General features: G+C 41.8%; 2 protein-coding genes across 4 annotated transcripts in view; both read left to right on the plus strand.

Moving 5' to 3' along the window:
* The window catches only part of TPH1 (tryptophan hydroxylase 1), a 32,340-nt gene extending 27,483 nt beyond the window's left edge, over positions 1 to 4,857 (plus strand). For all 3 annotated transcript variants that reach the window (XM_009669154.2, XM_068944899.1, XM_068944898.1), the window contains 4 exons: positions 33 to 159; positions 1,346 to 1,441; positions 2,019 to 2,152; positions 2,479 to 4,857. In XM_009669154.2, the coding sequence (XP_009667449.1) occupies positions 33 to 159; positions 1,346 to 1,441; positions 2,019 to 2,152; positions 2,479 to 2,653 (532 nt within the window). In that variant the 3' untranslated portion in view covers positions 2,654 to 4,857. The remainder of the gene's footprint in view (positions 1 to 32; positions 160 to 1,345; positions 1,442 to 2,018; positions 2,153 to 2,478) is intronic.
* A 392-nt stretch (positions 4,858 to 5,249) lies between these two features.
* SERGEF (secretion regulating guanine nucleotide exchange factor) overlaps positions 5,250 to 17,271 on the plus strand; it is a 155,568-nt gene continuing 143,546 nt past the window's right edge. Inside the window, 8 exon segments of the mRNA XM_068944904.1 lie at positions 5,250 to 5,323; positions 6,188 to 6,326; positions 7,060 to 7,215; positions 7,575 to 7,669; positions 9,600 to 9,660; positions 11,071 to 11,184; positions 11,524 to 11,586; positions 15,176 to 15,334. Coding sequence (XP_068801005.1) covers positions 5,300 to 5,323; positions 6,188 to 6,326; positions 7,060 to 7,215; positions 7,575 to 7,669; positions 9,600 to 9,660; positions 11,071 to 11,184; positions 11,524 to 11,586; positions 15,176 to 15,334 — 811 coding nt within the window. The 5' untranslated portion in view covers positions 5,250 to 5,299.

The following is a 17,271-nucleotide window of genomic DNA, read 5'->3' on the forward strand; positions in this document are numbered from 1 at the left end:
CATCAGATTTATTATTTTGTCTCTCTTTCCAGTGACACCTGTCACGAGCTCCTAGGCCACGTCCCTCTTCTGGCTGAACCCAGTTTTGCTCAGTTCTCCCAGGAAATTGGTCTCGCATCACTTGGGGCATCAGATGAGGCTGTCCAAAAACTGGCAACTGTGAGTATTTCAGTTCCTGATGATCCCACTGAGTTACAGCTTAGCACTTCTCTAGGCTGATACCACTCTTCTCAATTAATCTGGAGCTTCGTATCAATATTAGCCACAGCAGCTGCTAGTCCTGCCTATTTCACTGGTTCTCACCTCTACCAATATAGAGCACATAACAGAATTCCATGCTAGAAAAAAAACACATTTTCTTTAAGGACTATGCGATGGCTGGTGCTTTTCTTCACTTGGCTGTCAAGTAAGGGTGCAATCCCTGAGGGCAGATAACTTTCTCCAGAATGAAATTCTATGGTTTGTTTCTTCCAAACAGGAAGATTCTTCTTTTTAGTTCTGGGAATGTGGATCAGTGATTTTTAGAAGTAATTTATTTCTTTAATGTGTCAAATGAATTGAAGGGCTCAATAAGTGAAATTGAAATGACTTGAACGTCACAGAATGTGGCTAACGTTAGCATTAGATGCTTTTTCAGTTCAAGCAATTCAAATAACATGTTAACTTTGTTTTCTGGATAACAGCTCCTGGATGCTTTGGCAAAAATATTTTTAAGAAGAAAATGAAATTCATGTGAAAAGTAATTGATTGCAATTATGTAAGAACTGGTTTGCTGTTTGTTGTCAGCTGGGGGAGGGGGTTTCCTCCCTTCCCCGTTGCAGCTAATGGTAAAATTTCTGCTAGAGCAGAATTAAGCTATCTGTGACAAAACCTTTCTTCCCCGTACACCTGCTCAAATCCAGCAAACTAAAAATCTTTATAAATTTTTAGCCCAGTAAGCAAAGAGGAACAAACTGAGGCTGGCTGATGTTTTCAGTCACTCATAGAGACTCTATCTATCCAATGTTTCTGTTAAGTTGAGGCTGTCCTATCATGACAGGATGTTTCACAGAACTAAGGCAGATTGACATCTCCATGCTCCTGCTGTGATTAACAGCTCCTGGCCTAGCCAGAATAGCTGGCTAGGCATAACAACATCAGACTTGCTTATTTAGAAACATCTAATCCTGTGGTTCTTTAGCCTCGCATTCTCCCTTCTCTTTTAATATATGATGATGATAGGCAAGTGATGACCCTCTGACATTGTCAACTGTTTGACACTACCTACAAATAGAAATGCCCCAGTCTAGTTTGCTGCAGCACCTTTGTCAAAGGCTGAATTATTTTACTTTCTTCTCTATTTCAGTGTTACTTCTTCACTGTGGAGTTTGGTTTGTGCAAGCAAGAGGGACAGCTAAGAGTTTACGGCGCTGGCTTGCTCTCTTCAATTAGTGAGCTCAAGGTAAGAATATCTACTGTTTATTTCCCTTTTTTCTTGGATCTCGCCTGATTATTATCACTGTTCTGCCCTGTTTTTTATGAAGTATAAGTCTGAAAATACCTATTTTGAGAACTCCTAGATAGTTACTGTAGGGATGACTTTGTTTACGTGAATTCCCTGTGGCACTAAACACTAGGCAGCCTGCTTTAGGATGTTTTCTGAGCAGCGCCCATGTCTTTCAGATGGAGTATTACATGAGTGGTATTTCTTAACATTAGATTCTGAATAACTCTGTTTTCAAAATGAAGCTCTAGTGGTTTAACCAGATTTTGAAAATATTGCTCTGGTTCACAGAATATCCTCACATCTGAGGAATCCCTTTTTGGACCCATGCTGGCAGAAGATGACCCTTTGCAGTGATCTAGTTCTTTAAGCTTTAACCACTCTTCAGTTGCAGATACAACTCTTAAGAGATGATACACTGACTCTGGTCTAATTTATTCTTTTTTTAATTTCACTCTTTACCTCCTGTTGTCATCTTCATGGGTTCTTTTTGGTGGTGATGTTCCTCGACACGTGATAATACTATGTTACCCAGCATGCCCTCTCTGGCAGTGCCAAAGTCAAGCCCTTTGATCCAAAGGTTACCTGCAAGCAAGAATGCCTCATTACAACTTTCCAGGAGGTTTACTTTGTTTCTGAAAGTTTTGAAGAAGCAAAAGAAAAGATGAGGTACTGTTTGTTTGTTCTCTGTTTCATAAAAGCAGGTTCAATTGCATGCATCCCTCATCAGCAGCACCAAACATGTTCATTCTTATTACAAAGTTTTATAATCACCTTATGTGGGGTTGGAAGGATGAATTTAATATTTGCTTCGTCTCCCATGTGCTGTGTGGGAGAGATGACAAATGATATTACTATTATTACTATCATTAAGAAAGTAAATGCTTTAGATAAGGCTATTGATACTGACTGCACGCCGAGGGTGCGTTTGGTTTTTGATTGTAACTCTCCTCCCCTTCCCCCCACCCCCTTTTCTTTTTCTTCCACCTGAACAGAGAGTTTGCAAAAACCATCAAGCGCCCATTTGGTGTCAAGTACAATCCGTATACACAAAGTGTGCAGATCCTGAAAGACACCAAGAGCATTGCCAGTGTGGTGAATGAGCTCCGTCATGAGCTGGACATTGTCAGCGATGCCCTCAGCAAGATGGGCAAGCAACTGGAAGTTTAACACCCCAAGTGACAGTGTGGTGCACTCGGCCAACTCTTTTCTTTTGCTCACTGATTGCGTTCTAGGCATGAAATGTGTTGTATACAGAACTCTCACCTTTACAAATAGACAAATGAATGGCTATAAGGATAATCACTTTATCTTGTTCCTCTCTTTAAAGTCCCTTACAAAATTTATTCCACTCCTGCCTTCATCCCTCATGGATAAAAAAGGCCTGGAGTTGCCCACTGAGAGAATATAGAATTTACTACTCTGGAGCAAAACTAGTGGTCTGTGTATCCCAGGCGGGATCAGATGCTTCAGAGGGTGGGTTATGAGGCAATAATGGAATAATTCACCCTTGGGAAATGTCTCTTCTGGATTCCAGTAGTCAGGAAAGCTTTACAGCATGGAAATTACAGTAATCAGTGCTTCTAAGTCTATGCTGCCAGGTTTAAAACTTGAATGATGACAACCCAAGCATCATTGCACAAATAGCTGGAAGCTCGTCATGATAATATTTTGGGAAGGTCAAATCTTGCTTTCAAAGGAATCATCCTTGCCCCTAAGGAATGGCAAATGCACTGATTGGCATGTTCCTATTAGAAGGCAGAAAAACAGAGTCGATTGTGGGAAATCGATTGTGTGAAATCCTAATTCTGTCTAACAGATTTGTTACCAGCCTAAAGAGGGACAGGACAGCTGCTGCTGTCCCTGGTATAGCACCTGAAGGGAGATAGCAAGGAAATACCGTTTGCCTTCTTCCTCACTGAATGAATTCAACCAAGAATATAGCAAGTGTTTAGGTACTGACTTAGTACAAAGCCTACAACCATCTCCAAATTACAATTCAATAGCCAAAACAGCTTCCCAGGACTAAGTGAAGCCCAGTTCTAAAATAATACCAAGTCTGAGGTGACGGCCAAAGTTCAGGGTCTGGTACGGCTTTCTGTAAGAGTAAACGTCACTTTGATTTGACCTGGCAAGCTGCACAAATATATTTAGTTTCTTTGGTAAGCCTGAACACCCTCATTGCTATCGAGCAAATGATAACTGAAAGGTCCACTATGGCTATATGTGCAACTATCTCGTAGTGCAGAATGTACCTAATTCTAAAGAGCACTTAACAGATGGTGGGAAGCAGTGACCTGCTGAATTGTCTCTATTGCAAAGTAGCAAACTACCCAGGTTAAGAGTTTCAGGCATCTTGCACAGATGTAGAAAGCTGTGCTGGGTGCTATTTCTGCCACCCATGTATATGAAATGAGTATATGGAAGGGGTATAATACAGCTGAATGGGAGGTCTCTGATAGCATGCTATTAAATATATCCTGTCTAGGAACTGTATCTTTGTATGTAGAGGTGATCAGAAAATCCATACATGGTTTGCAGCTCTGAAGGTCACTGGAAAAATGGGCTGAAATCTTAAACACACTAGGCACCCTGGGCCAAGACTTTGAGAAGTGGGAAGGATGTTGAAGAACGTGTTTGAAGCTCAGTTTGTGTTTCATATGCCTTTGGGTAGGCAATACCCGCTCCATGCGCAAGCGCGGGCCCGGTGTCTCCAAATGCGTTCACTGTTTAAATCGGATCTCTTTTCTATGACTTTGTCAACCCAGCATTGCTCTTTCTATGAATGTGCTTTTACATTTAGGGCATACAGAAATAGGCTACAATGGTTGGGGCTTACATCTCCCTTTTAAATCGATTTTAGGAGTTTCCTCTTTTTAAGGAAGGAACCTACTTCTTTTAAGCAAGTGATAAGGGAGGATCTATTTTGCCTGCTTCTGTGATGATAGTATTAAACTGCATTTTTAAAAAAGATGGGATTATGTTGTTGAAAAATGCATAGATATGTGTTACCGCACATCTTTGAATTATGTATCTGTTTTAAGTAGGAAACCTTATACCTGTGAAGTGAGCACCTAATTTCAAATACATTGGAAAAATAGCACTTGTATCTTTATTTGCACTGGTGTAACAAAAAAAAAGAATGAAACTACTGAAACAGAAAAATGTCTATTTTGTGGTAGTAACAACATGTGTGTTTAGCTTCATGGCTTCCAAACCTCTGGCTATGTTGAAACAGTAATAATTGAAATATTTTTAAACGGTTGCGGAGGCTTTAAATGCCAATGAAATAAACACTGATGCCTTGTTGGTAATTGTTACAGAAGCACCCGAGCTTTTAATTCAGCACCGCAGCAATAAACACAAAGCGTTCACCTCTGCCTAACGGTTTATGCGTTTCGGGCTGCGCTCCAGGTACGCCGCGCCCGGCTGCGGTCCAACTGGGAAGTGTACGCAGGCCTTTGGGGAGCGGCGCTGTGTGTGTGTGTGTCTGTGTGCGCGCCTCGTTGTTGTTCGGCGCTGTTGAAACGGGAGGGTCGCGAGGAGGGGGCGGGCGGCAGGGCGGTACCACTGCCCCTTCACGGGCGCTGCGTTAGGCGAAGCCGCGCGCCCAACGGCCGCCGCGCGCCCAACGGCCGCCGCGCGCCCAACGGCCGCCGCGCGCCCAACGGCCGCCGCGCGCCCAACGGCCGCCGCGCGCCCAACGGCCGGCGGGGCGGGGCGCGGGAACGCCGGAGGCCCGCCCCCTCCCCGCCCGCGCCCCGCCTCTTCCTGCCGGGCGGCGGGAAGGGCTTGGGGCCGCGGCCGGCTGCCCTCATGGAGCCGGCGCTCTTCGCCTGGGTAGGTGGCGGCGGCCGCCGCTGCCGCCGCCGCCGTGAGATGGCGGCGAGGGGGGCGGCGGGAGCCGCGCTGCGGAGCCCGGCGCGGCGCTGGAAGCGCGTGTCCGGGGGAGCGAGGCTGCGCTCTGTTAAGCGGAGCCAGGGTCCTGCCTGAGGGGCAAAGCGGGGCTGAGCGCCGGTGCGTGTGTGTCCGTTTTTTTTTCCCCCCGCTAGTCTTTTCTTGCTCTGCAGCAGCCGTACCCGGTAATAACCCCTAAGAGTAAGTCAAGCGGGGCTCTTCGGCGCCGAGGCAGAGACGCGTGCCTCTCCCAGCTCCTCAGGCGCTAGTTTTCTTTCGGCATCTCACCTCAACTCACCTGTTTTTGAGGTCTTGAAAACGCGTTGCAGGTTATAAACGGCAGCGAGGTGGGGTGGGTAGCCTTCTAGGCAGTGTGGCGTGCTGGTGAAGTGGTGACGCGCCTGGCGGCTGCCCGCCGTTAGCAGGGGCCGCGAGGCCTCCACCTGGCCTGCCTGTTGGGCTCGAGGCCTGCAGTCGCATCCACCTGCTGACTCCGGGCTGAGGTGAGCAGCCTGATGCGCTCGCCGTTTGCGTAGGCACCGCGTGTTTATTGCGCGATGTGGCCTTTTAAGACACAGCAGGTGCTGCCTCTTGGGGGTGAGGGGAAAAAGAGGGAGCAGGTGGTGCAGGAGGAACACAGGTGAGACGGATGGCTGTGAGAGTGAAGACTACCCTCTTTGGGGTTTTTGGGGGCAAACGTGGGAGCGTTAACCTGTGACATGCCCCTGATAATCTTGTTCGTTTTTAGGAGCAGATGTGTATCTCTTCTTCATGAACTTTTTTTTTTTTTTTGGTGTGTATTTGAAGGGTGCGAACAGCTATGGACAACTTGGTCTTGGTCATAAAGAGGATGTGCTGGTACCTCAGTCAGTGAAAGATGTTTCCTGCAAATATCAAGGCTTTAAAAGCATTACTGGTGGAGGAGGACACTCTGTGGCTATCACTGGTAAAAACGTTGAAGCATTACACTTGGAAGGAGTATATGGCTTCTAAATGCTTCCCCCCCCCCCCAGCTGTGTCCTGTGTCTCTTTGTTGATTTTGTGCTGCCACCTGTCTGTGGCTTCTGTTTCTGAGCAAGTACCAGTTCTTTGTTGCAAAGCAGGTCCTTCCCTAGCTGTTAACTGAATATTTTGGGGCCGTTCATCTGTTTTTGTTTTTCTGTGGTTATTTTATGGATTGGTGAGGACAGTTTCTTAACCTGATTCAAAGCACAGCCTTTCTATACAAAGCTGCTGATTTTCTGAACTGAAGGGGGAAAGGGGAATCAAGTGGGAGGTTATTCAGTTCTGGGAAGTTTAAGATAAGGTGCAGAAAATAACATCTGGTCTTTGAATGGTTTCATTGTATATCATAATTAATTATGGGAAAGAAGGGCTATGGAGAGAAGTGTGAATGGGATAAAAAAAACTTCATCATGGATCTCAGTGAGAGGTGCCTGTCTTGTAGTACGAATTGTCTCCCTTGATGATCCAGGCTCTCTCTAGCTGTGCTTACTCTGGATAGAGCTGTATTTCTCGTGCATCAGAAATAACTATTTTCTTTCTTTTTGTTCGACTGCAATATCTACAATGATATATAGTCATAGTCCTTATTTGTCATAGGATGTCACGTCATATAGTTTTTTTGTTTTTAGTTTATTGTGAAATGGAATTTGACTTTTTTTTCTTTCTCCCCTCAGATGCGGGAGAGCTCTTTGTATGTGGCCATAACAAGGAAGGACAGTTGGGATTGAATCACTCGGAGGATGTACTGCATTTCACTTTGTGCACTGCCCTGTCTGGCTTTTATGTGACACAAGTTGCCTGTGGTTGGAACTTTACAATCATACTAGTAGGTAAATCCGTCTCCCTAATAGCTGGAGAAGTACTACACCGTAGAGGAGCAGCTGAAGGCTCCACGTTGCTGGTGTCTGTGCAGGGCATAGATGCTCATAGGTTTTTAAGACACACACGTTACAGATTAAATTATTCAGTGTTCCTTGTATCCTAGTGAACCTCAGACCTTTACTGAATGTAGTGTGTAAGACCAGAAGCCTCAGGAGTTTTGGAAGGGGAAAGGTTAGGTTTTTTTTCTGAGCTATTTGGCTGTGATATTTTGTCTGTTCTTTTGCTGGAATGTTATAGTGCTTTACGCATGCTCACAAATATACTGTTGTGCTCCAAGCTGAACAGGCTTTAACATTTCATTTTGCAGGAACTGGCCTGGTTCTCTCCTGTGGGTCTAACTCTTTTGGACAATTAGGAGTTCCTCACATCTCCGGTCCATGCTTGATTCCACAAAAGATTGAGGTAAAGATTCCAGAGAAGTTATGCCTTATAGCTCTGTACTTTGTATTGCTTCCAGCAACTGAACAGAAGTCTGATGACTTCAGTGGGCTTTAAGTCAGACTCTTCAGCTACTGTTAAGCTGTATGAAGGAGCTGCCATTTTTTTTTAGTGAAAAAGCTGTGTATTTCATGAGCGCTTGAAACCATAATGCATTTTGATAACATCTGTAGAATAGGTCTGATGCTCAGATGGTGTGGAGTGATACTAAAGCTAGTAAAACTATGCAGATTTACTTGAACTGAAGCTTTGTATCAAGTTTGTAAGATACTGGATATGTTTTGCTGCTTGAAGGTTTTTTATGAATTTGCTGTAGCTTGTTGGAGATTCATGTTTAAAGGTACCTTGTGAAACAAAACAAGCCAACAACAATCTCTCCCCCTTGCACCCCCCCCCCCCCAAATATAGACTTCCTGCTAGAGTTCAACAAAATTAGCTATGCAATTTCTTTTGTTCTATTGCTCTTGTGCTCTGTATGCAGCAGTTCTGTTCTTAAATACACTTGTAGAACAGCATGTACCTATTACTGTAGGAGTTTCCTCTCTAAAATGAAGACACTAGTATTATTTCCTGATTTTTAAGAACAGTTAGAAAAAGCAAGCTTGATCATCCCCAGAATAATAGTAGTGTAAGAAAGTATGTAGCTGTAGAAAAACTAGACCTGTGAGAATTAACTTCATTTGTTTTGCCTTTGAGGTTAAAATGATTTTTCCTGTTGCATGTAAAGGAATGGAAAAGTTCATTCATTTTCTCCCTACCTAAGCTTCGGTATTTGTCAAACAATATCAGTTTCCGAGGAAATAGGACGGAAAATTGGATATTGCTTTTTCTGTTGTCCACTACTCTTGTTTGTAAATGCAATAGGCTGGACTCCAGCAGAGCATCTAATATTGCTTCTCTAAGTCGCATGGAAGTCTTTGACCGATACTTGTTGGTGAGGCATTGTTGAGTGTGAGTTGGGAACTCAGAATATAGCTCCAAATTAATCGCTTAAAAACGTTATGAGAAGTAGGTACTGATGCTTTTGTAATATCAGAAGAGTTTACGTTACTAGGCTTACAGCCAACAATAGGAAAAGAAATTTCTCACAGGATTTTTTTGGTTTTTTTTTTTTTTTTTTTTTTTGGAAGAACCCTAATGAAACTTTCCCATCCAGATCAACTCTCATGTCTGTCCTGTGCAAAGACAGGAACAGCAATAACTGCAGAGCTGGAAGGGTTCTCAGACAAGAAATTTAGCCCTGTAGCTCGTGCCAGGCGCCACTCTGTTACTTTTTTGAATTTTGTGATAATCTGGTGATATAGAGAGGAGTAGTCTGTTAATGAATGGGCGTTACATCACCTGATGTTTGTACAGCCTTCAGGTTTCCTGGGAACACGGTTCCAAAACGGTGCCTTGGAAATGGTGGTGTTGGCAGTGCTAATTTGAATCTGTCTCCTCTCTGATCATGTGACCCATTCATTCATCTGGATATTTTCTCTTTTGGTTTGTGTCTTGTTAAATGCTTGGGGTTGATGTCATTTGTTTTACATAGTGTTACATCTGTGAGAAGAGTAGTAAATTCTCAGAGTACTCAGAAGTGGAGAAAAAGTCAGAATAGAGCTACTCTGTGCAAACTTAATTCACTTATTTTGTGCACATGTGCCTAGGTATAGTCTTCTGTTGCGTGATCATATCGAACGAGCCTCAGTATAGGTGGTACAGTTTCTTTTCTTGATACTTCTGAAGACATTCCCCTAGCCTTGAATTGTCAGAACTCTTTTCATAGTTCTATTAGTTTCTGTTCTATAGAACCATTTACACTTTTGTGTCTGGCTTGACATATCTTGCTCTGAGACGTGCACCAAAAAAAAAGGCAAAGAGCAACTCAAGTATTTTTCTTTTGTGTGAGTAGTCCCTGAAAGAGAAGGTGGTGGATGTTGCTGCAGGACTGAGGCATGCTCTTGCTGCTACAGGTAAATGTGTCATCTTGCTTTATCGTTTCATTAATAAATGGATAGTACTTTAATGTTTGGGGTTCTTAATGGTTTAGAAAACAAAAGGAGTAAATTTTACTATAGTTTTTAATTGATTTAAAATATCACAGGGAAATTACCACTGAAAGTCTTGTAAGATTTTGATACAAATTGACATAACAATAAACGGGCTAGAAACGTCTTTCTAGAAATCTCTGAAGAAGTGTTCTCAAGAATTCAGAGTGACAGTTAGTTAACGCGTTAATTTTCTGATGGATAGAAAACATACTGATTTCTTTTTTTCCGCTTCTGAAACAAAACTAAAATTACTCTTTTCCTGGAAAAATTACTTCTCATCAATCAAAATATCTTTTTACTATTTTGAATTCATGATTTTTTTTAATATTCAGAAGAATGAGTTTTGTTTTGTAGAAGGGGTTTCAAAACAGAGCTGTGCATAAAATGTTTTTAACAATGTAATTGAAATTGACATCTGGAAAAATCACAAGAATGAAATTTTCTGTTCATTGAGAGGGGAAGGACCTATTCAGAGTAAAATTTTAGAAGGTATATGTTCAGTTACATACCTTTGAAAATCTGATCCTCTGACTTTCTCTGCTCTCTCTGCTGTATGTATTTGGGAGGCTCATAACTTCTAAATATTTCTCCTGCTGTTTTTATAGATTTCTAGTTTGTTCATGGAATAACTGTAGAAATGAAAACCTTCCAGGTGGCATAGTTGTATCACAGTTGAGAAACCACAACTTTTTTTTTGGTTATGCAACTTCAGTACAAGCACCTGGAATCTATATCTGGCTGAATAGGAGAATGGGATCTCTGGTGTTTGAATGAATATTGAGAATTAAGCTTCCCTGAGCTCTAGTGTGATGGAAATCTTCACTGAGGGCTAGGTCAAGTCTCTGTCTGCTGCTGAGCAGAAGACAAGTGACTTTACTCCCTCAGTGTGCTAGACCGCACAACCAGATTAGCTTAAAAAGAGGGAAAGGGCAGAGAAAGGTCACTTCTTTGCTGGCAGCTCAACCATGGAACATGCTTTTAATAATAAATAAAAGTCGTATCTGTTCCTGAAGTACTGCAACTATGAGACTTCTGTTACTGAGTCCTCAATAACTCTCTAGTGTAAGAGTTAGAAAGCTGGTACAGATTGCTTAGTATTTTCTTCATTTTCTTTCCTGTGCAATGAGGCTACAACTGCATGTTGCCTGAGGACTTTGCCAGGTTTCTCCATATGTTGTATGAAGTACGCTTCTGGCATGAAGGGCTTCTAAAGTATAACTCCAACAGGTGAAAGTGAAATGAATGTACTTTTAAAACCAGTTACTGGGTTAAGTGATTTTTGTTAGTAGTTGATGGATTTTAATCTCTTCTCTCTGCATCCTCTCTGGGAAGAGAGTGGTTCAGTGTTTCAGTGGGGAACTGGCATGGCATCTCGGGCAAAGCGTACAAGCCAAGGAAAAGCTCTCCCCCTGTTCTTGACAGCAAAGGAACCCTGTGGAGTAACAGGTAATCCAAGAATCTGATACTTTGTAAAGGCAATAGTGTGGAGATATAATTTGGAGTGATGTGCAGCGTCCTTTTATTATAAAGTCACTTGGTATTAGAAACATGTAAGCTCATTCTATCCTGCAGATACTCTGATAAAAGTTCATAATCAACGGGAAAAATAATACTGACTCTTGCAGTGTCTATGATCCATAAGCAAAGCTTTTGTTAAAAAAATCTCTATTATCCTAATGATATTATACTTAGTACAGCTTGGATGATTCATTTGCTACAGCTGTGTTTTATGTCTATATGTAAAATATCTGCTCTGCAAATTTTATAAGACGAATTTTTCTCTAGGCCTGGAAGGTGTAAAGGTGAAGAGAGTTGCTGCAAGCTCCTATCATTCTGTGTCACTCACAGGTAAGCCTCAGGTACAGAAGTAAAATTCCTTATCTCTGCCTATAAAGGCTTTTGTACTTTAGAAACTTTTGTGGATTTTGATTAAACTGGTAAAACTTGATCTGACTTAGTGCAGTCAGTTGTTGAAATTCAAGAATTAATTCAAAAGAGAGAAACTTATTAAAAATAGGAACTGTTTTGCATTCCTGCATCTTGCAGACGTTTTGTGCTGGTTTCTGAAAAATTTCCCTTTTTAAGAGGTGAATTTATATTTTGAATTCTCTGAATAACCGTACAGAATTCATGGGGCCAGGCATGAGTAAGTAACAGTCTGGCTTCTCTGAGTTGGTGGTTAGATGCTCCGAAAGGATTCGGACAAATGTGGTTGCATATGTCTCTGCTGTTGCAGCAAGATGCTGCATCAGGTAACTCTGAAGGGACTAGCATTTTAACCAGTGCAATTCTGTGTCCTTGGAAAAAGGCTACGTTAGGTGGTTGCCCCAAGAAAGGCTACTGTGTTTATCCTGCTTCTGCCACCTAAGCGAATGCCTCTGCCTGGGGCTATGCAGAGACATGAGATAGTCTGGAGCTGCAATAGGCGACTCTAACACAATGCTGTGTTGTGCAGTGTGCAGAACTACATGAGATGGTGTAAAAGCACAAAAATCACTTAAAACAGTAAGAAATTGCTTAAATCAATTATTTCCATACCTTTGACCATTTATCCTTTGATCTTTAGGTAGAGCTCCTATGTTACGTTTTGAGTTTAGGCAGAGCTCCTATGTTACGTTTTAAGTATCTAGTAATTCATAATGAAAGTCAAAGTATTTTTTTTGGCACACTGGGAGAAGGAAAAACAGAATTGCTTTTCATGTTGTAATCTTACATTTTTGAAGGGTGGAAACTGTATTGTACCTTATGAAGACAAGTCCTTACCTAACCCTTTAGAAACAACTTTTTAGCACATATGCAGCCATCTGGTACCTCTGCCATTGTTAAATGGAGCATTGGAGTATTTGCTTATGCAGATCTACAAAGAGGTTTAGTTGTATGGAGAGATGCTACAAGATGTGAATTATTGAATTCTGAGATGCAAAGTCTGTATGCTATTAGTAAAGAACAACTGTGAGGACAAACAGAATCCGCCTTAGCTAATTAACGCTTTCTGTCTGCTGAGTGAACAGATTTTTTTTTTCATGCTTTTGCTTTTTATTTAAGAAGGCATTCTATTTGGCAACAGGGAGACAAAACCCACCGAAGTAGGTGCCAAAGCTTTTAATAATATAGTACCATTGCTGCCCTTCATCCTGTGTTAGCCTTTAAAGGTACTTGTTTGTTTCAAGCTATTGCTGTGTTTAGTATTTAATAAGTGAGCTCTGCTTTGTGGGGATTTTTTCGGGAATCTCGTGCACTGTGTGGTGCAGTTTTCTTTGGCTGTCTCATGAATCACCTGCTGGTAGAACATGAAACAGCTGTAATGAGGCAGGTTTTTGACACGACTGCTGAAGTGGAGTGTGGCATGAGTGGCAGTTCATTTAAAAAACAAAACAAAACAAACGCCCCCGATTGTGAAGGTGAGGTGCTGCTTCTTTATCTATATCCAGACTGACCCAAACCCTCCAGTTAAGCGAATATGCTACTGAGCATTAGGGTCTAGGTTTTTGTTAAAACCTGCTCAAGAAGTGAGATGAGGGTTGAGCATGTGACATTTCTGAGGATAAAGTAAACGCCTCCTGGAGAGGAAAAGGAGGTGACAGAAACAGTGCATCGTTAGTTGTGGAAATATTGTGTCCTATATGACCATAGGAAAATATAATTTTTTTAATTGTTTGAAACAAGCTGTCTCTGTCACCTTTTTTTTTTCCCCTCTCCAAAATATTTTTACTTTATCCTGGGAAAGAATTTATCAATTTTAGTTGAGAGTTTTAATGAAATAATTGCTTGGTTTGTTATTCCTTTTATCTGAGAAATTAGTCCTGCAGACTCCTGTCAAGGAGGTATAACTTGACACTTACTGGCTTTTTTATTTGTGTGTATGTGGGTTTTTTTTTTCTTTCTTCTCCTTGTCTCTAGTCTTTCCTGTGCTTAAAAAAAAAAAGGGGGGGGGGGCAAAAAGGACAAGCCGAGAGAGTTCCAGTATGGTAACTGCCTTTTTAAACTATTTAATGACCTCAATTTGGTAACAGTAATATATGGTAGCCTGAGTGTTGCTTGTTTTCCTCTGAAACTTGTACTTTGTCATGCTGCTTGTAACGAGTACAGCGTTGAATAAGACTTCTAGAAGCCTTGGATATGGTGGACGTGTGCTCTGAACAACTCCATGCAAATGATGTGATTTCCAGTCTTGCTGTGCCCGTGATCATGTATTCCACGTGTGCATGGTTTAGTGTTTATGGCTTGATGCTCATGCAAGGTGGTAGGGGACTAGCTTCAGGAGGTCTGACACAGTTCATGTTCTGTTACGTACTTCAAGTGGAGTATCTTCTTACACCTGGAAGCCTAGAACCTGGGCTGAATCATCTTGTGCTGAAAGGATTGAATTGATATAACATCTGCAGAAGTACACCTTGAACCATCTTCTTACTGTCTGTTGGTCATTAGGCTGTGAGCAACTCAGACTGATACTGAGGAGCCACCTGAAGCAAAGTGGGTGTTCCTGTAAATATAATTATTCCTCTGGGTGGCATCCTGGAACGTGCACTTGTGCAAATGCGTAGTCAGCAGCGAGGTGGATGAAGACAAGTAATTGCATACAAAAGTATCTCGGTAGTGGTCTAGTAGTGTTTTGAGGTATGAGAACACTTCAATTTTTTGGGAGGGTGGTTCCTACTTTAGTTGTGCGTTCTTAGCTATGTGTCACGTTCCTTTGGGAAGTGACTGAATGAGATAGGGCGGGGAGCATTAGAGACTGTCCCTGCTTTTAAGGAGTTACTGAATTTGCTCAAGCTGAAGAGGCCAGGAGAGTTGCGGGCAAAGCTGGAAGCCTGTAGCTTGTGTGGAGAGACTGGGAGACTGCAGTGCAGCCAGACAGGCTTTGAAGTGACAGAACATCCCAGGTGCTGGAGGGAACTTGCATTATTTGCTGCACTTTGGAAAGTTATTGAAGGGACTGAATCTAAGCCTTTGGGTAGAGGTAAGAACTGGCCTCCGGGGGCAGAGTGGGTGGAGAGAGTAGTGTATAAACTATAAACCCTTCTTATTTTTATTCTGTGTCATCCATATGCATTGAGCTTTTTTCTCTGAGAAGTTTATTATTCTAGTTAGTTTTCTAACAAAACTTGGCTTTTGCTTTGAAAGCTTTTCAGTTATCTTTGAGGTGCTCACAGTAGAACTGAAGTCTAGGCAGTTCAGCCTCAAAGCTCAGGGAACCAATGCAGCCCTCAGAAAATAGGCATGTTGTTAAGGCCCTTGCAGATGCTTCTGATGTTCTAGGTTAAACATGTGCGTGTGGTAAAGAGATGGTAGAGGAAAAAAAAACATACAATGAAAAACGAAGTTGTATTAAACGCTGTCCTTTCTTCAGCATATCGCGCTGTGTTAAGACAGCATGCATCTGGTGATGTCCTATATATGTCACTTTCCACTAATTTTATTTCCGTATCTATTGTAGATGAAGGATGCCTGTATGCCTGGGGTAGCAACAAACATGGGCAGCTGGTGAGCAAAGAGATCTTTCTTGTTGAGCCCAAGAAGATAGAGACTCATTTTTTCTCACATGAAAAAATTGGAGCAGTTTGGAGTGGATGGACACACTTGGTGGCACAAACAGGTAGGTTACCTAAGAAGCAGCCAGATCTGACACCTGTGCAGTAAGTTATCTTTATTACAGGCAAAATGACTTTTAAATTGATTTTTTTTTTCTCACTGCTACTCATTAGATTCAGAGAGTTTTGCAGTTTCATCTGAGCTGTGGTAGTTTTTTAAAAATGATGAGGACAGACATCCTTTGGCTTGTGTCCCTCAAGTATTATTGTGCTTATATATCATGCATGTTCATAAATACAGTGGCACATGCATGCACACATCAGACAGTGCAGAGAGGATGGGTCTATCAGGTTACTGGTTTTCCAGAATGTATGAGAACTTCTAAAGATTGTACTGTTTGAGTTATGAATGTTTCTTCGGAGAGAAGAGAGTTTGGAAAACTTCTTTCAGATAACAGAGAGGAAAATGTGGCTGCAGCTTTCAGACTATGTGACTATATTTCACAGGAAGAGACAGGCAGAACTTTCATTCGAGGCGGGGGTATAATCCTGATGCAAGTCTGTGTATCGAAGGCATGGAGGCATAGGTATGAACCACTCCCAGATTACCTGAGTCTTAGTTGAAATCTTAAAAAAGGTCATGCCTGTCTCCCTCTGCTGCTACCACCTACTTTGTGAAGATATGAGCTTGCTGAGGTAGTAGGTGAAACAAATTGTATGACTTTGCACAGATGCATTAGCCCTTCTATACTTCAAGAGTGAGGCTAGCTTTCAGGGCTGTTCTTGAGCTGCTCTTCATGAAAGTGTTTAAGGTTAAATACAATTGTGCATTCAGAAGAAAGTCAAATAAACTAAAATAACCGGTCTTGGTTGTGTGTATTTGTTTCTATGTTTGACCATAGAATAAAATGTTGAGAAAAGGTAGGCAAAAAGAGGCATTGTTAGATGTGAAGTGCCTCCCCTCAAGATGAAATTAAATAAAATTAGTATTGAAGCTGTGCAGCCTTACTGGGAACCTTTATACTGAGGACAGTGTGAGAGCTTGTCACATATAGAGGGTCGTAGGGTTAGAGTAATTACTGGGAAGAGATAAAAGGGAGGTTATATGGTAACGAAGTTCATGTGTAAAAGGATGGTTGGTGTCATGAAGGTAACTTGAATGCATTTGTACTGTTGCTGTGTTGTGTAGTGCAAAGGCAGGAGGAAAACGTGGATGAAGAAAGAAGACAGACATTGAAAACTGTTTTGTTACGTTCGTGTGTGATGTCTGTGCAATTTGCTGCTGCTGTTGCACACTGTGTGGTGAGCTAGTTAAATAAGACCAATAAGAGGATGAAATTCTTCTATAGAACAAACAGAGCAGCCGGAGTTATTAGCTGGAGTAGTGTTACACGCAGCATCACTCTTTCCTTGTGCATGCTGCTGGGTGAGGGAAGGAAGAGCAGGTGGAAGCACTTTTCCTAGAATCGTGTTGTGATTGGAAGAGCCTATTGATTTGTCCTGATACAACCTGTTTGTAAAGATTAAACTCCAGAAGAAGCCACAGACCTGTTACCATTATTGTTTATTGGGATCTATAATTATGACACTAATTCAAGGAGTGCTTGGTGTTTAGTGTGCAAGTATTTTGATTTAAGGGGAAGTTCTTGCATGCTCAAAGGCTGGCATGTGCTTAAGTGTTTTATTGAACTGGTGCTGTAAATCCTGCAACAGTTGCACAGTAATACCCTTGCTCTGTGAGAAAAGTGTCTGTTTTAATTATGGTATATTCTGAACTCCTGGTGCTAGAATTCAGAGGGATATGGCGCATGATTGGAAAAATAAATCGATTAAGCCTTCTGTTTTATAGCATTCATTATTTGACAACAAAGTACGTGAGAGATGTCATGTAAAAAAAAACCTGCCTCTCTGGCTGTCCTCTTAGCTATTTAAAAGCTGTGTTTGAACTCTGATGTGATTTTGAGAGGATGCTATCTTGAGAATTTGAGCAGGAATTAATGCT

This window comes from Struthio camelus, chromosome 5 (assembly GCF_040807025.1).
Source record: "Struthio camelus isolate bStrCam1 chromosome 5, bStrCam1.hap1, whole genome shotgun sequence".
NCBI classification, from domain to species: Eukaryota; Metazoa; Chordata; class Aves; order Struthioniformes; family Struthionidae; genus Struthio; species Struthio camelus.